General features: G+C 46.6%; 1 protein-coding gene across 2 annotated transcripts in view; it reads left to right on the plus strand.

Moving 5' to 3' along the window:
• The first annotated feature begins 2,951 nt into the window (after nt 1–2,951).
• Nucleotides 2,952–13,792, plus strand: part of LOC144106841 (astacin-like metalloprotease toxin 5) — a 34,711-nt gene continuing 23,870 nt past the window's right edge. Inside the window, exons 1-5 of one of the 2 annotated variants that reach the window (XM_077639789.1) lie at nt 2,953–3,154; nt 4,128–4,198; nt 5,950–6,022; nt 7,073–7,190; nt 11,313–11,488. In XM_077639789.1, coding sequence (XP_077495915.1) covers nt 3,058–3,154; nt 4,128–4,198; nt 5,950–6,022; nt 7,073–7,190; nt 11,313–11,488 — 535 coding nt within the window. In that variant the 5' untranslated portion in view covers nt 2,953–3,057. Of the gene's footprint in view, nt 3,155–4,127; nt 4,199–5,949; nt 6,023–7,072; nt 7,191–11,312; nt 11,489–13,792 lie in introns of both variants that reach the window. The other variant, XM_077639790.1, reaches the window with a different exon arrangement.

Genomic DNA, 13,792 nt, shown 5'->3' on the forward strand with positions numbered 1-13,792 from the left:
TGGTCGCGGATTATTAACTCCATATACTAAAATGGAATACTGTCCACGGTAAGTACAATGGGGGTTCTGCGCTTGAACATGCGCAAATTGCCCTTCAAACACAGCAGGCAAGAAGGTTAATGAGCTGGTGCTTGAATAAAATGCTTCAAAAAATTAACTGCCTGTTTATGAAACTGAAACCTAGAATCATCCGTGCGTCGTCAAGAATGTGTCGAAGCGAGTCCTTCAACTGTAGAAGTTTCTACAGCAGACCACGCGAGCAATGTTCAAGCTTAAGAATGTGGAACCATTCAGCTCGATGATATCTGAGGCAACATACAGCACCATCGACAGAAGAAAGAGATCGACACTGAGGCAACCGTCTTTCTTCAGCGACACACAATGTCACATCCCCCTGTAAGTTTTCGTACTGTCAAGAGAAATTCATCATGGGGCAGTGAATGATCGAAGTCGTCCATGTCTACTGAGAACGCAGTGTTGGCGCATGGCAAGCCACTTATTATACTATACCACTAGGCTTGAAGAATTTTATGTGCCCAAAAGATATTTGGGAACAAGCTTGTTAATTTGTGTCGTTGCTGCTAATGATGCAGTCCATTTGGATCGCATACAGACTTAAGAAAAAACATCTCTAATTCCCAGCACCTCTAGAGTCCACTTTTGGTGCTATTAGGCCTAACTCCATTGGTTTTTTTTTTTTAATTAGCTTTCAGTGCAAGTTATCCCGTGTCTCAGAATTTATACTTAGTATGGAAGATGTACGGCTGTTTCTCAAAGTGCAAAACGGTTCAAAATTTAGCATTTCATCGGTTCAGTTCTGAGCTGCTTTCACAAACCACTAAGCGTGTGTGCCGTAGCAAACATTAGCCTTCTTCGATACTTGCTCAGTGCTTGTTAGGGAACGAAATTTTGGTCAGCTGTGAGAAAATATAAGCGGTCCAATCTTTAGACTCTTGACCCGAGTGCGGGACTTACGCCAATGTCGATAATGTTTGTGGCGGCAACTCTGCGTCTTGTGAAACACTGCCTGCAGCCGTGTTTCTTTCTAGGTTTGCTGCTTTTGCGGTTTTAAACTTATGAGGTCATTATTTTTAAAGGCGTGTCATTGCGATGAAGGCATAAGGTGCAAGGGATCACCAATTTCAGATGTTCACAAACATCCGAAGTGACTCTATTACGTACTTTTTTTATGTTCAGCCAAGAAAAACATATACTACTATATATAAAATCTAGATGGGCCTGCACTAATCCCGAATCCATAAGTTGCATAAAAATAAGGTTCGTCGCGAGAAAGCAACCTGGGACTCAATTTTATGGGAAACATACACAAGGCAACGCTGCTGAACGTTCACTAACACACGTCTCTGCAGAAAAACCTTGTACTTTCTTTATAATTTCAGCCAAGGTTATCTTGAAGCCGTCCGTCCAAGGCATAGGCAAAGTACACCACGAATGCAGCAGCGTGCAATTCTGAAAAATATACTTGCAATTATGTGTAAGTGCTACCTTAAATGGGTTACTATGGAATCGGCAGCGTGAAAAAAAAATTAATATAACGATACGACGAATTTCGCGGTTATGTTTGTTGAACTCAAAGTGTAGTTTTACCGCTAGCATGTGTGAGCTACTGCTGTAAACCTGGTAGGCAATAACCAGAACGCGTATTCCCCGTACTCCCGGCTTTGCTATAATAGTAGTTATTTTGAATCAGCACAGGCTCTATACTAGGAGGGAATAAACAGCGATTCCCGGAGCTAGAGTTTCTGACTACGCTGTTACTGCCTACGCACAAAAAGCATATATCAGTGCTATGGAAATATTCGGTTTAGAACACTGCGTTATATTTTATAGAATGCACCTTTAATGTTACTGTGATTTTTTTTTCATCGCATGTAGAACCTGCAACACTAGACCACTACCGTTATTTTTTTTTCCTGTTCTTGCACATTAAAGGCGTGATCTAGCCAAGGGACTGCACATTCACACTACGATCATAACAGGTACATTGTCCGGAAAAGTTTCGAGGAACATTCATTCGCGACTTCATGTTCGACGAAGTGGAAGCTGACAGTACAGTCAAAAAGACAGTCGCACGGCACAGCTGAGCAGCGCCCTCTACCCTCTTTTCACATCAGCACTACATAGCCAGAACGGTACAGTGTAACAACCGAGAAAAAATGCGAGAACTGACATTCCTCATTTCGTGAATGTCTGACTTGACTGATTGCTTGGAACTGGGCTCCTAATCAGAACAGAATAGACTGGTAACATTGGCCCAACTCTAACTCATTTTATTCCAATGGAACGGAAGTTTTCTGTCTCAGATTTTCGTGAAGCTTTTTTCATGCACCATCCACTACCTTTGTTGTAGCATCTTCTCATAGCATCACTTAGGTACACATTGTCGAAAAAAGTAAAGCTCCTTCATTTGGGTGCAGTTCAAGGCAAGTTCGTCCGTTGCTCACGCAAGCAAGAAACGATTGATCAACTTCTTATTCAGTTGCGGCAGAAAACCCGTTTATCCAGAGTCTACGCCCTTTAACATTGAGGACAACGTGGCATATTTCGAACTGTCCGCTCAGCATGCTGCGTCTCATATCAGCTTGCTTCAAGTTCATTTGATGAAGAACCCCCATGCAAAGCTGCTTTGCGGCGTAATGTGCAGATATCTTTCTATATATTTGTTCATTTCATTGTCATATACCCCGACCGTTTATCATAGAAGATAGTGTCATCCAGTATGAATGACTCGACATGTCACTGCACTGTCCGTTATGCAACTGTCGATAACAGACAGCGACTTCTACCCACTGCACATCGCACTTACGAGGTGAACGGCATGAGGCCCCATTGTTCTCCCAATAATCGCGGTCGCTGAACTCACGAAAAACAAAAACACCGTGAATTAGACGGGGATCGTACGAACTTAGGTGACGTATATAAATGCCGCCCTTGCTGGAAGGCGTGTCCAGGTGCTTGCAAGGACGATCCTATAGCGCAGTGCCAGCACGAGGAACAGAGTTAATTCTTCAGAGACCACAGCCCATAATTGGCAACATGCTTTTCCAGGCAGCATCATGGATTCGGCTCCTCTTTCTGTCGTCAGTGGCGTGGCAGGTGCTCGCAGCTCCCTCAGCTCATCAGCCGGACACAGGTAACATGTTCCCCTACGGTAATACACCGGGTGTTGCATCTAAGCGTATGAAAAGTGTTTGCACTCTTGATACTGAAGACTGGTGCATTCTTTCACGATAAGGCACCGTGTATAATCAAGCCAGAAAGAAAAAAGTTGCTTTAGCATATTACTTCTGTTTAAACAAATGAAACCTCTTGATGCCAGAGACTGTATAATACGGGGACAGGAATTCTGCGACCAGAGATGTGGAGCTCCCTAAATGCTATAGGTGTCTAAAAGTCCTATTAGCGCAGAGCAAAAACAACATTGGCAAAAAATACACGCCAGGGCATTACAGGCAGAGAATACAGCAGTACTGCTTTCACAGTAAAAAGTATCCCTGTTTTAGTTTGACTAGCTCTGGGAAACTGGACCTTTGCTCATGTCTGACGAAGATATGCGACTGCTTTTAATGCGAAATAAACGCGCAATTCGCTGTGCCTGTTGACAAGGTAATATTCCAATGCTGTTAATAATTGGTTTTTTGGGGGAAAGGAAATGGCGCAGTATCTGCCTCATATATCGTTGGACACCTGAACCGCGCCGTAAGGAAAGGGATAAAGGAGGGAGTGAAAGAAGAGAGGAAGTAATAGGCGCCGTAGTGGAGGGCTCCGGAATAATTTCGACCACCTGGGGATCTTTAACGTGCACAGACATCGCACAGCACACGGGCGCCTTAGCGTTTTTCCTCCATAAAAACGCAGCCGCCGCGGTCGGGTTCGAACCCGGGAACTCCGGATCAGTAGTCGAGCGCCCTAACCACTGAACCACCGCGGCGGGTCACCAATGCTGTTAAGAGATTGAACACAAGCAAGGAAGGTGCTTGCGTTTCAGTATTTATGCAACTCAAGGTCGGAAGGGCTCTTTAAATGCGTACTGCTGACTCGGACGCCTCGGAAGGAAAGAAACTTAGGACGCCCTTTCGGTGAAAACTTTTCCGCTTTTGACGCAGGCAACCGCATCTTGGAAGAAGAGGGGCTATTCGAGGGAGATATTCAGCTGCCCGAAGGGATCTCGGAAGACGTAAGCCACCTCGATTTTTCACACGACTGTAGTTAAGCAGTGCTTCGCATGTCGACGCGCGGACGTGAGTCAGGTGCGCCCACCGCTAAATCGCGCGCTAACACAGAAGAGACATAAAATGCCGCAAAATGAAAAGAGTGATGGCAGCTCCAACTCCACGAATTGACATAAGCTCGCAACCTAAAAAGCCTAGCCGTTGTTTTCAAGCTATTCGTGCCAGATCGGGTTGCTGATTGTACACAAAGCAGCTAAGAATCATTTCTTTCTCTCTTTTTTTTCCTCCTTTCTTTCTATATTTCCTCCGTTATGCATTTCCTTCTATCTCTTTCTCGCTTCCTTTCTTTATATAATTCTTTAATTTCTCTTTTCTGCCTTTCTTGTATCTTGCTTACTTTCTTTTTTTCTCTTTTATTTCCTTCTCTTTCTTTTGAGAAAAGATAAAATGAATCACGAACAGTACTGCCGTTCATGATACCCGTATGCACCAGGCTGCCTCTAAATGATGATTTAATGATGTAGGCCCCCGCCGCGGTGGCTCAGTGGTTAGGGCGCTCGACTACTGATCCGGAGTTCCCGGGTTCGAACCCGACCGCGGCGGCTGCGTTTTTATGGAGGAAAAACGCTAAGGCACCCGTGTGCTGTGCGATGTCAGTGCACGTCAAAGATCCCCAGGTGGTCGAAATTATTCCGGAGCCCTCCACTACAGCACCTTCCCTTCTTCTTTCTTCTTTCACTCCCTCCTTTATCCCTTCCCTTACGGCGCGGTTCAGGTGTCCAACGATATATGAGACAGGTACTGCGCCGTTTCCTCTCCCTAAAAACCAATGATGTAGGCACTGATATTTTTTTGCTACTCAGATGGATAGTTTCATGAATAAAATAAAAGCAGATATCGCGAACGGTTCGTAGAACAGCATTCAAACACAACCAGGAGGTTTGCTTAAAGGCTGAGTGTCACTCCAACTCCGTACTACCTTGTTCACTGTTTAGTTCAAAATGTCGCGCTGGTAATTGCTGAACGTAGTGCTTCAGCTAAAAGAAAAATGATAAAGATTTGGAGGCTGCCGTTTACAAAATCTTGCAAGAGATGAAGTTGTGCGCAGTGTTCGACCGCTTTAATATTAGGTCGAACAGTGTAACATGATTACCTGTATTTTAGGCTGAAAATCAGCGCTGTGCACTGAAGCCCATCTCACTGGACACTTTCAGTGTTTATCTTAACCACCTAACGTCCACCGCAGTTCGAGCACATAAGTATGCGGGCCTTCTGCAATTTCGCCTCTATCATAAACAATCCTTAGAGCAAAGAAATGCGAAAACAGAAAAAGACGACATTTTTATTATCGACATTTTTATTATTGTTTCTTTGCCTCTGCAGGCGCGCCTACGTGCAGTCCTAAGTCCATGATATCGAATTTGTGTGCGAGGCATCTATACACAATTATCGAATTTCCCTCTCTGTATCACCATCTGTGCTCTTGAACTTTGAAGTATTCTTAAATTTTGAAACGATAGTCCTGCAACTGCTATGCCAGGAGTGATTGCGCTCACGCGTGCGCTGGTTGCATAACATTGGCGAGTCTTTGCAGAGCTGTGAATCTTGTTGCCGCTGTGATTGTGCTGCTAAATCTCGTTCTCAACCTTGCCCAGTTTGGATGTGGCATCTTTGATCCCGCAGGCTCCACTCCTAGCTAGCCTTATTCTCATGGCGTCCATTACAAAAGCTTACTACAGTTTGTTCATTTGTGCAGAGGGCAACGGTTCCCGAAAAGGCGAAGCTTTGGCCTAACGGTGTCATCCCTTACTCCATCCACAAAAGTTCAGGTGAGTGAGCTGCGGTGATAGGAGGAAGTATAATTTGAGAACGTGTATGAAGTCAGGCAGGATGAAAGTCACAGAAGGCGCAGAAACGCACGCTGAGGTCGTTAAGACAGAGCTTTGGGCGAGTCAGTGGGATAAGATTACCGACTCAGCGTGAAAGATAGTACGCAAGAGAACACAACACACCCTGTGTTTTGTAGCGAAAGCTACATTGGCCACGAACTCGCAGTCCCACCGTGGTCGCACCGCACCACGTGACCAACCACGTGACTGGTCACGTGACAAACCGCGTGACGGACCACGTGACCAGCCGCGGCGCCACCTTCTGGCGTGACGCCAGAGGAGAGAGGAAAACTAGAAGAAGAGAATATGCCATAAAGTGTCTCTCTAAACAACAAAGTCTCGTCTTTAATGCAACAACTAGCCAGACAACCAGACTAACCTGCACTTGCAATCAAGATTAACCAAGGCTAACCAAGCTGTGCCTTAGCTTTCGCTACGTATATCCTGGCATAGCCGAGCTAAGTCACTGCCAATTTTGGTGCGATAGCTAAATTACGGTAGCATTTCGAGCCTTCAGCGTGGCGGCGCCGCCACGCTGTCACGTGGTTGGTCACGGGGTGTGGAGCAGCTGCCGGTGGCGCGGCGCCATGATTCGTCATGTGGTTGGTCACGTGACCAAGTTCCACTCAGCCAGCTGTAGCTACCGCGTCACTCCAGGATTAACCAGAGCTAAACCACCGCCAATTTTTTTTATGATCATGTGACATGAAAACAAGGAACCCTTTTTACTTTTTCCCCATTCTTCCAACATTTTCTTGCCACAGTGCTAGCTATGTGTTGGTTGCATCCCTTGCGCTGTATTGGTAGTCACGTCTCTGCTCGTTAGCAGCTACTGACTGCGGCCAGCATACACATAACAATCAAATTATATATATTCGCATTTAAGGCCGATAAAATATGAAGACGTTACAGATCGGTCTTGACGACTGTTTTTCCTCCAAAATGCAGGCAGCGAGCGATTAACGCGTTTCGCATCTTTTTTATCGGCAGCCGGAGAAGCAGGCGCCATTCGAAGAGCGATGGCATCGATTGAAGCCGTCAGCTGCCTGCGCTTTGTGAACCGCAGGAAGGAGGACGCCGACTACCTCTTAATCTACAGGGGACCAGTGTAAGAACGACTGTCCATTGCGTTTGAGGAAAGTGCTTTGTGCTATTACCGCGGCGGGCACTAGGCTAACTTCTAGTGGTTGCATCACCGTGGCGTACGAAAATGAACCTTTATTCCAAGCTCTGAAGGAGCCGGGTGGTTGCACGGAAAGGCTGAGTAGTATACGCATTTTTACAGCGAGAGCTGTTACTTGCAAGTCCAACCGCTACAGTGTAACTTCGGTCGATCCGCCACCCCGTGACTGCCTCCCGCACGTGCACACTAAACAAATTCTCACCCTTAAGGGTGTAAATCAGGTGTCCCCAGACGAACACACATTTCCAATTGCTGGGTGGTAAAAAATTGTGCAGAGATCAGCACCCTTAAGGAAGGGTGCACTTAATGATACTTAAGAGAATGTAATGGTTGCACCCTCATTAAAGGGTACTATTATTCCGTAACACCTCTACGAATGCATGTTGGAAGGGTGCTCCACATTGATTCATCCATGAAAAAAAAACCTTGGCCTGATGCGCGCCCTCTAAACTTTCATGCTGTGCACCCTTCCTGAAGGGTGCTGATAATTGCAACCTTTTTAGCACCCAAAAGGTTGTTCATCTGGGGACAGCTTATTTGCACCCTTATGGGTGAGAAATTGTTTAGTGTGTGCCTCGATCTACCTCGATCTGCCTCGATCACCAAACGCTTTGCAACGCCTCTCTCGCACTGCTACACGTAGCCGGGAGGTGTGAGCTGCAAACATGCGGCGGTTGAACACAGTGAGCACATACTAGGGACGCTGCCTGTAAGCATGCTGCCCGAAAACATTAGATCTCTGCCCAGACGTTTTATTCACAAAAATTAACAACGATTACGCCACGGACTCTTCACACACACTTTATTCATAGCATAGCTCGACGCACGGGCATCCTTGATCCCCTTAAGCCGCATTCACATCGCCGTGTTACAAGTCACATCGCCGTATACGGGTTACAACCAATTCCTTCCCAGAGCGGTTGAGGTGTCCTACAAGAAGTGAGACAGTTAGGCTCTACTACGGCTTTTATTCCTCGGGGCCAGTTTTCAGAACCTTAGAGCAGCTATCCAGAGTAATCAGTCCAAATCAATTTGGAGTACGGTAGAGGAACTGGGAAGGCAATAAAAATAGACGAGTTCATTTCGCGCTACTTACAAACACGGATGAAGAGTACGGTTCATCTATCCTGCCAGAAATTGTCTGTCAGTTCAATCCTTTGAGAGTAACGAGAAAGCTTCCTTACGCTATCTTTTTCTGAAAGTTTCCCCGAGTTTAATGAGAAGAGGAGGAAACAGGCAAAATTTTTGAGCGAGATTTGTTGCGCTAGTGTTAAGTGGGAGAAATAGAAGTTTCGAACAGACATAGAGCGAGAGCTATAGTTATATCTAGCTGAGATTTAACAGAGGAGGTTGGTGTGGTATGCAATGAGGGGGGAAAGATTAACTGCTGATCTGTTCGGGTAAAGAGTGGATTCCAGAGCATTCGAAAGGCAGCGAGGCAAAACGCGTCGCTAGATGGCGCAAGAAGGGCGGGGGAATTAGGGGGAATTACCGTAGTACGTATAGCCGCGGATGGTGCTGGTGAGTGCTGCGGAAGATCGATGGGGGAGGGCGACTCTGTTTAGCAATGGACCTGACGACGGCGTTGAGCTGTGCGCCAGCTAGTAGCAACACATGTAACTAACGAGAGAAGTAACCCCACTCGCTTAGCAGTGAAACTCTGTGTACCTTAATGAGAAAGAGTACTTTATGCTAGACTGAGAAAACATGTCGTGAACTTGATGGAGGATTCCTCGTGGGCGTTCCCAAGAACAGCTTCGACCGTGGCAGTATTGTTCTCGTAGCTTTCCGTTACTTTCGTCCGTGGCCTGGCTTCAGGCTGGCAACTTTGTATGGCGCGAACGCAATGCCGCTTCTGTGACGCATGCATTCAACGAAATACCTATACAGAGTAATAAATATAATAATTGGTTTTGGGGAAAGGAAATGGCGCAGTATCTGTCTCATATATCGTTGGACACCTCAACCGCGCCGTAAGGGAAGGGATAAAGGAGGGAGGGAAAGAAGGAAGGAGGAAGGAGGTGCCGTAGTGGAGGGCTCCGGAATAATTTCGACCACCTGGGGATCTTTAACGTGCACTGACATCGCACAGCACACGGGCGCCTTAGCGTTTTTCCTCCATAAAAACGCAGCCGCCGCGGTCGGGTTCAAACCCTGGAACTCCGGATCAAGGTTCCAGTTTCCAGGTAGCGTGTTAGTACCTTGCATACAACATTGCTGAACATTTTTTAACCATGAATGGGGCAGCATCTAATATGCGCCGTGACAGCTAAGATGCACGTGTAAGTGAAGAAGCTTTACTGCGGTAATCAGCTTATACAGGGTGTCCCAGCTAACTTTAACCAGGCTTTAAAAATATGCCGCGGCACTCTAAGACGACGCGACCCAATGCATGATGCTGGCTATTGTATGGAGCAGCTTACACTTTTTTTGTATTATGCTTAACTGCATAATTAGTCGAGGTTAATTAACCAACTTCGCCAGCAATGAAGATAGGCGAAAAAGTCCAATGAGAGAGTTGTAGAACGGTCTGCGAAACGTCCAACTGAACACTTTCTAACTTTCCAGCTATTACGTATCGGCTTTTTTTTTTCGCTTATTGCAGATGACCGCGAAATACAAAAAATACCACGTGACATGCGCGCTTGCGCGCCGCGATTGCACTACTCTCAAACGTTCTGTGTAGGAACGACCATATCATTTAGCCCGATGTGCTGCTGCTTAACAAGGTGACAATGCTGCGACGCAGCTGGCAGTGCGATTTACGCGAGCGCAAGCGATAAGGACAGCGTCTGCTTGTCGCTATCAAGCGTCGCAAGAGAAGCATACCGTTGGCCTACATCACACAGCCTGCCGGTGCGTCGCTGCCCTGTCATCTTTCAAGTGGCAGCACATCGGGCTAAATGACCTGTTCGTTCCTACACGGAACGTTTGAGAGCGCTGCAATCGCGGCGTGCAAGCGGGCATGTCACGTGGTAGTTTTTTTTTTGTATTTCGCGGGCATCTGCAGAGAGCGAAGAAAAGCCGATACGTAATAGCTGGAGAGCCAGAATTTGTTGGACTTGTCGCGGACCGTTCTACAACTCTCTCATTGGACTTTTTCGCTTATCTTCGTTGCTTGCGAAGTTGGTTATTTAATCTCGACTAATTATGCAGTTAAGCACAATACAAAAAAAGTGTGACCTGCTCCATACAATAGCCAGCAGCGTGCATTTGGTCGCGTCGTCTTAGAGTGCCGCGGCGTATTTTTAAACTCTGGCTTAAGTTAGCTGGGACACCCTGTATATATGTCACGGCTGATCGCCTGTTATTTTATCCTTTGCAACCTGTGAATATTTCTGGTCACTATAGCTGACCATGTTTTAGATATTACCGTAAACATCAAACGGTCAAAATAACGTCATGTGCGATACATCGTCGTATCTTTGGACACCAAAAATAGTGACATCTGGTACATGCAAAATTTGGCACAAATGGTACTGATTTCTTACTAAAATTCACGAGATTTCATTTAAAGGTTAACTTCATTAAATTACAATAATTATTTAAGTTACTTAATAGGCTTAATTTTGATGTGCAAAGTTATATACTCACTCTGCCATTCTGAAGCTTGTCCAGCGCATGGCTGGCATTCCAAAAACCACGTTCCATTTAACGTATCCCAGCCCAGACCTTGTCCGTAGGATGCAGTACGCAAGGCGGAACATAAGAAGCAAGCGTTTTTTTTTTTTTACAATTTATGGATATCTATTTCTTCTTACTTAGATAAGCAGTACATATATTATGAATGAGGATCAACACCCAGAGTACAACTCAGCCTCTGCTCTGTTGCCCGTTTCCACTGAGCATCGTTTTCACCACGTTTCGAAGCTCATATCACAATACGGGTATACACCACCGACTAGGTCAACATTTTACCCAAGCATAAGACGAAGGCCTAATACTCGCTGCAAATGTGAAGAAAACATTAGCTTTCCTTCGTTGCCAAGGCGACGGCAAATGGGAGAGTGCTTGTGAGCAACAGCCGCTCTTAACCACGGTACGCAGCTGCTCCTCGTTTATCGGCCGCCAGGGTGGGAGGCAGAAGCTGTCTCTGGGCGCCGGCTGCTACGACAGGAGCACAATTGTGCACGAGTTGATGCACGCTGCCGGCTTCTTCCACGAGCACACGCGCTCCGACAGGGACGAGTACGTGGACATCTTCGAAGAAAACGTGAAGGAGGGTAAGGATTTCGTTTGAGGCACTCTTCACGTCAGTCGAGCTCTGTACTGCTCGGTACGGAGTGGTAAGTAGAACACCACCTAGTGTTGAGTTGTGCAAACAGCCAGCGTAGGACGGACATTGGACGGACGGGTGGATGGATGGATGGATGGATGGATGGATGGATGGATGGATGGATGGATGGATGGATGGATGGACGGACGGACGGACGGACGGACGGACGGACGGACGGGTGGATGGATGGATGGATGGATGGATGGATGGATGGATGGATGGATGGATGGATGGATGGATGGATGGATGGATGGATGGACGGACGGACGGACGGACGGACGGGTGAACGGACGGATGGATGGATGGATGGATGGATGGATGGATGGATGGATGGATGGATGGATGGATGGATGGATGGATGGATGGACGGACGGACGGACGGACGGACGGGTGGACGGACGGAAGGGTGGATGGATGGATGGATGGACGGACGGACGGACGGACGGACGGACGGACGGACGGATGGACGGACGGACGGATGGATGGATGGATGGATGGATGGATGGATGGATGGATGGATGGATGAATGGATGGATGGATGGATGGATGGATGGATGGATGGATGGATGGATAAGGCTGAATCCTTTAAATCGGGCGGTGACTCAAGCCACCAAGCCATGACTTGTGAAATTTTACTCTTGTCTTGATTTTAGCCACCAATCAGATAACCTTCGCTTGGTTACTTCTACCCGCTTAAGATTTACGTTTCCTTCACTGTCTTTAAACCCCAATGCTTTGAATAAATCAGCCCCGCTGCCTTCCACTGTAGGGTGAAGCCCTTTACAGAAAAATATCAAGAGTTCAGCCGTTTCCTCCTCCTCTCCGCACGCAACGCACGACGTGTCTATCTCGTGGTACCTGACTCTATATGTCTTAGTCCACAAAACTCCCGTCCTGGCCTCAAATAACAAAGAGCTTCCCCTACAATCATCATAGATATTTTCTCTGGCAATTTCCTGTTTAAAGATCCTGTCAATTCCCAGTGCCAATTTCGTAAGCATCCCAGTTTTCCACAAAGCTCTCTCTGTTTCTTTAACCTTTTTCTTAACCAATGACTGCTGATTTGCCCCCTACTGCTGTCCAGATATTTGCTTGTCAATTTTCTATCAGTATCAGTCTCAGTTATCGCGCCCTCTGGTGGTGTGTTTCCGCTTCGCGAGAGAGCCCGCTCAACGCCCACGTAAGCCCCGGCTGCTAAAACGGTTGACACACGTAGACGCAGTACAATCTCAAAAGGACGTAGTTTTCGGTCCTTTAACGTAACGTAACGTAAAATGCGGCAGAATACTGATTGCCTCTATGAAAACCTCCTGAGCACCTGTCGGAGCGAAATCGTCGCCGTTGCTTTGATTAATTTCGCGGCACTTTGTTCGGAGTTGCGTCACAGAACCTAGGGCACGAAGTCACCTTTGGCGGTCTTCTAGATGTACAGAATTACTTGCGTAGCGCAAGGCAGGGGTAGCTGAATCATCAAGCTATAGGGAAAAGAACATATCGAGATCCAAGCGCACGATAAAGAGTGCAACCGAATTTTTTTAATAAAAAACTAGTGACCTAAAAAAACTGTGAAAGTAAGGTTACCATCATGGAGCAAATAGCGCACTCAGGATAACGGACAAAGAAGACCAAACAAGCGCTTGTGTTGTTTCGTGTTCCTTGTCCGTTGCCCTGAGTGCGCTATTTTTTCCATGATGCTATACCAACTATTAGGTCGTTCCAGCGACGGTGGCGGCGCCACGCGGCCGCTTCCTGAAGCGGCGAGCCGGTGATCGCTCTGCGCGGCGCGTGCAATCGCAGTGGTTTGGAGCCAGAGATGCGCGTCAAAAATGAGCATATTCTGTTATTCTACGATCTTCGGACATTCCAAATAGCAAACATGTTGTTTCTGCCAACACGTAAAGAGTTCAAAAAGCAGTGATTAAGTTCATTCTGCAGGTTGGTAACGAGTTTCAGCCCATTGACCCGTCTGTTAATCAGCGACGTATACGCTGTTGACGCCAGGAGTTTTGTTCATGCTACCAGCGTAGCCTATTACAGCTGCATGAAAGCAGTGCAGAGCTTAAAAACTTAGCTGATGTGCAGTATATTGGTTATATTTTAAGGCGGACGTTTGCAGTAAACAGATTTTTCATTACGCTTCAGTCCATTCTGGTCTAGATTAAACACGGCTTTCTGGCCACGACGTGATTGCTAAAGAGTGATATGAATGGCAAGAACTTAAAAATTGTGCCTTCATTCCCCGGATGTAATG

This window comes from Amblyomma americanum, chromosome 10 (assembly GCF_052857255.1).
Source record: "Amblyomma americanum isolate KBUSLIRL-KWMA chromosome 10, ASM5285725v1, whole genome shotgun sequence".
In the NCBI taxonomy this organism is placed as follows: Eukaryota; Metazoa; Arthropoda; class Arachnida; order Ixodida; family Ixodidae; genus Amblyomma; species Amblyomma americanum.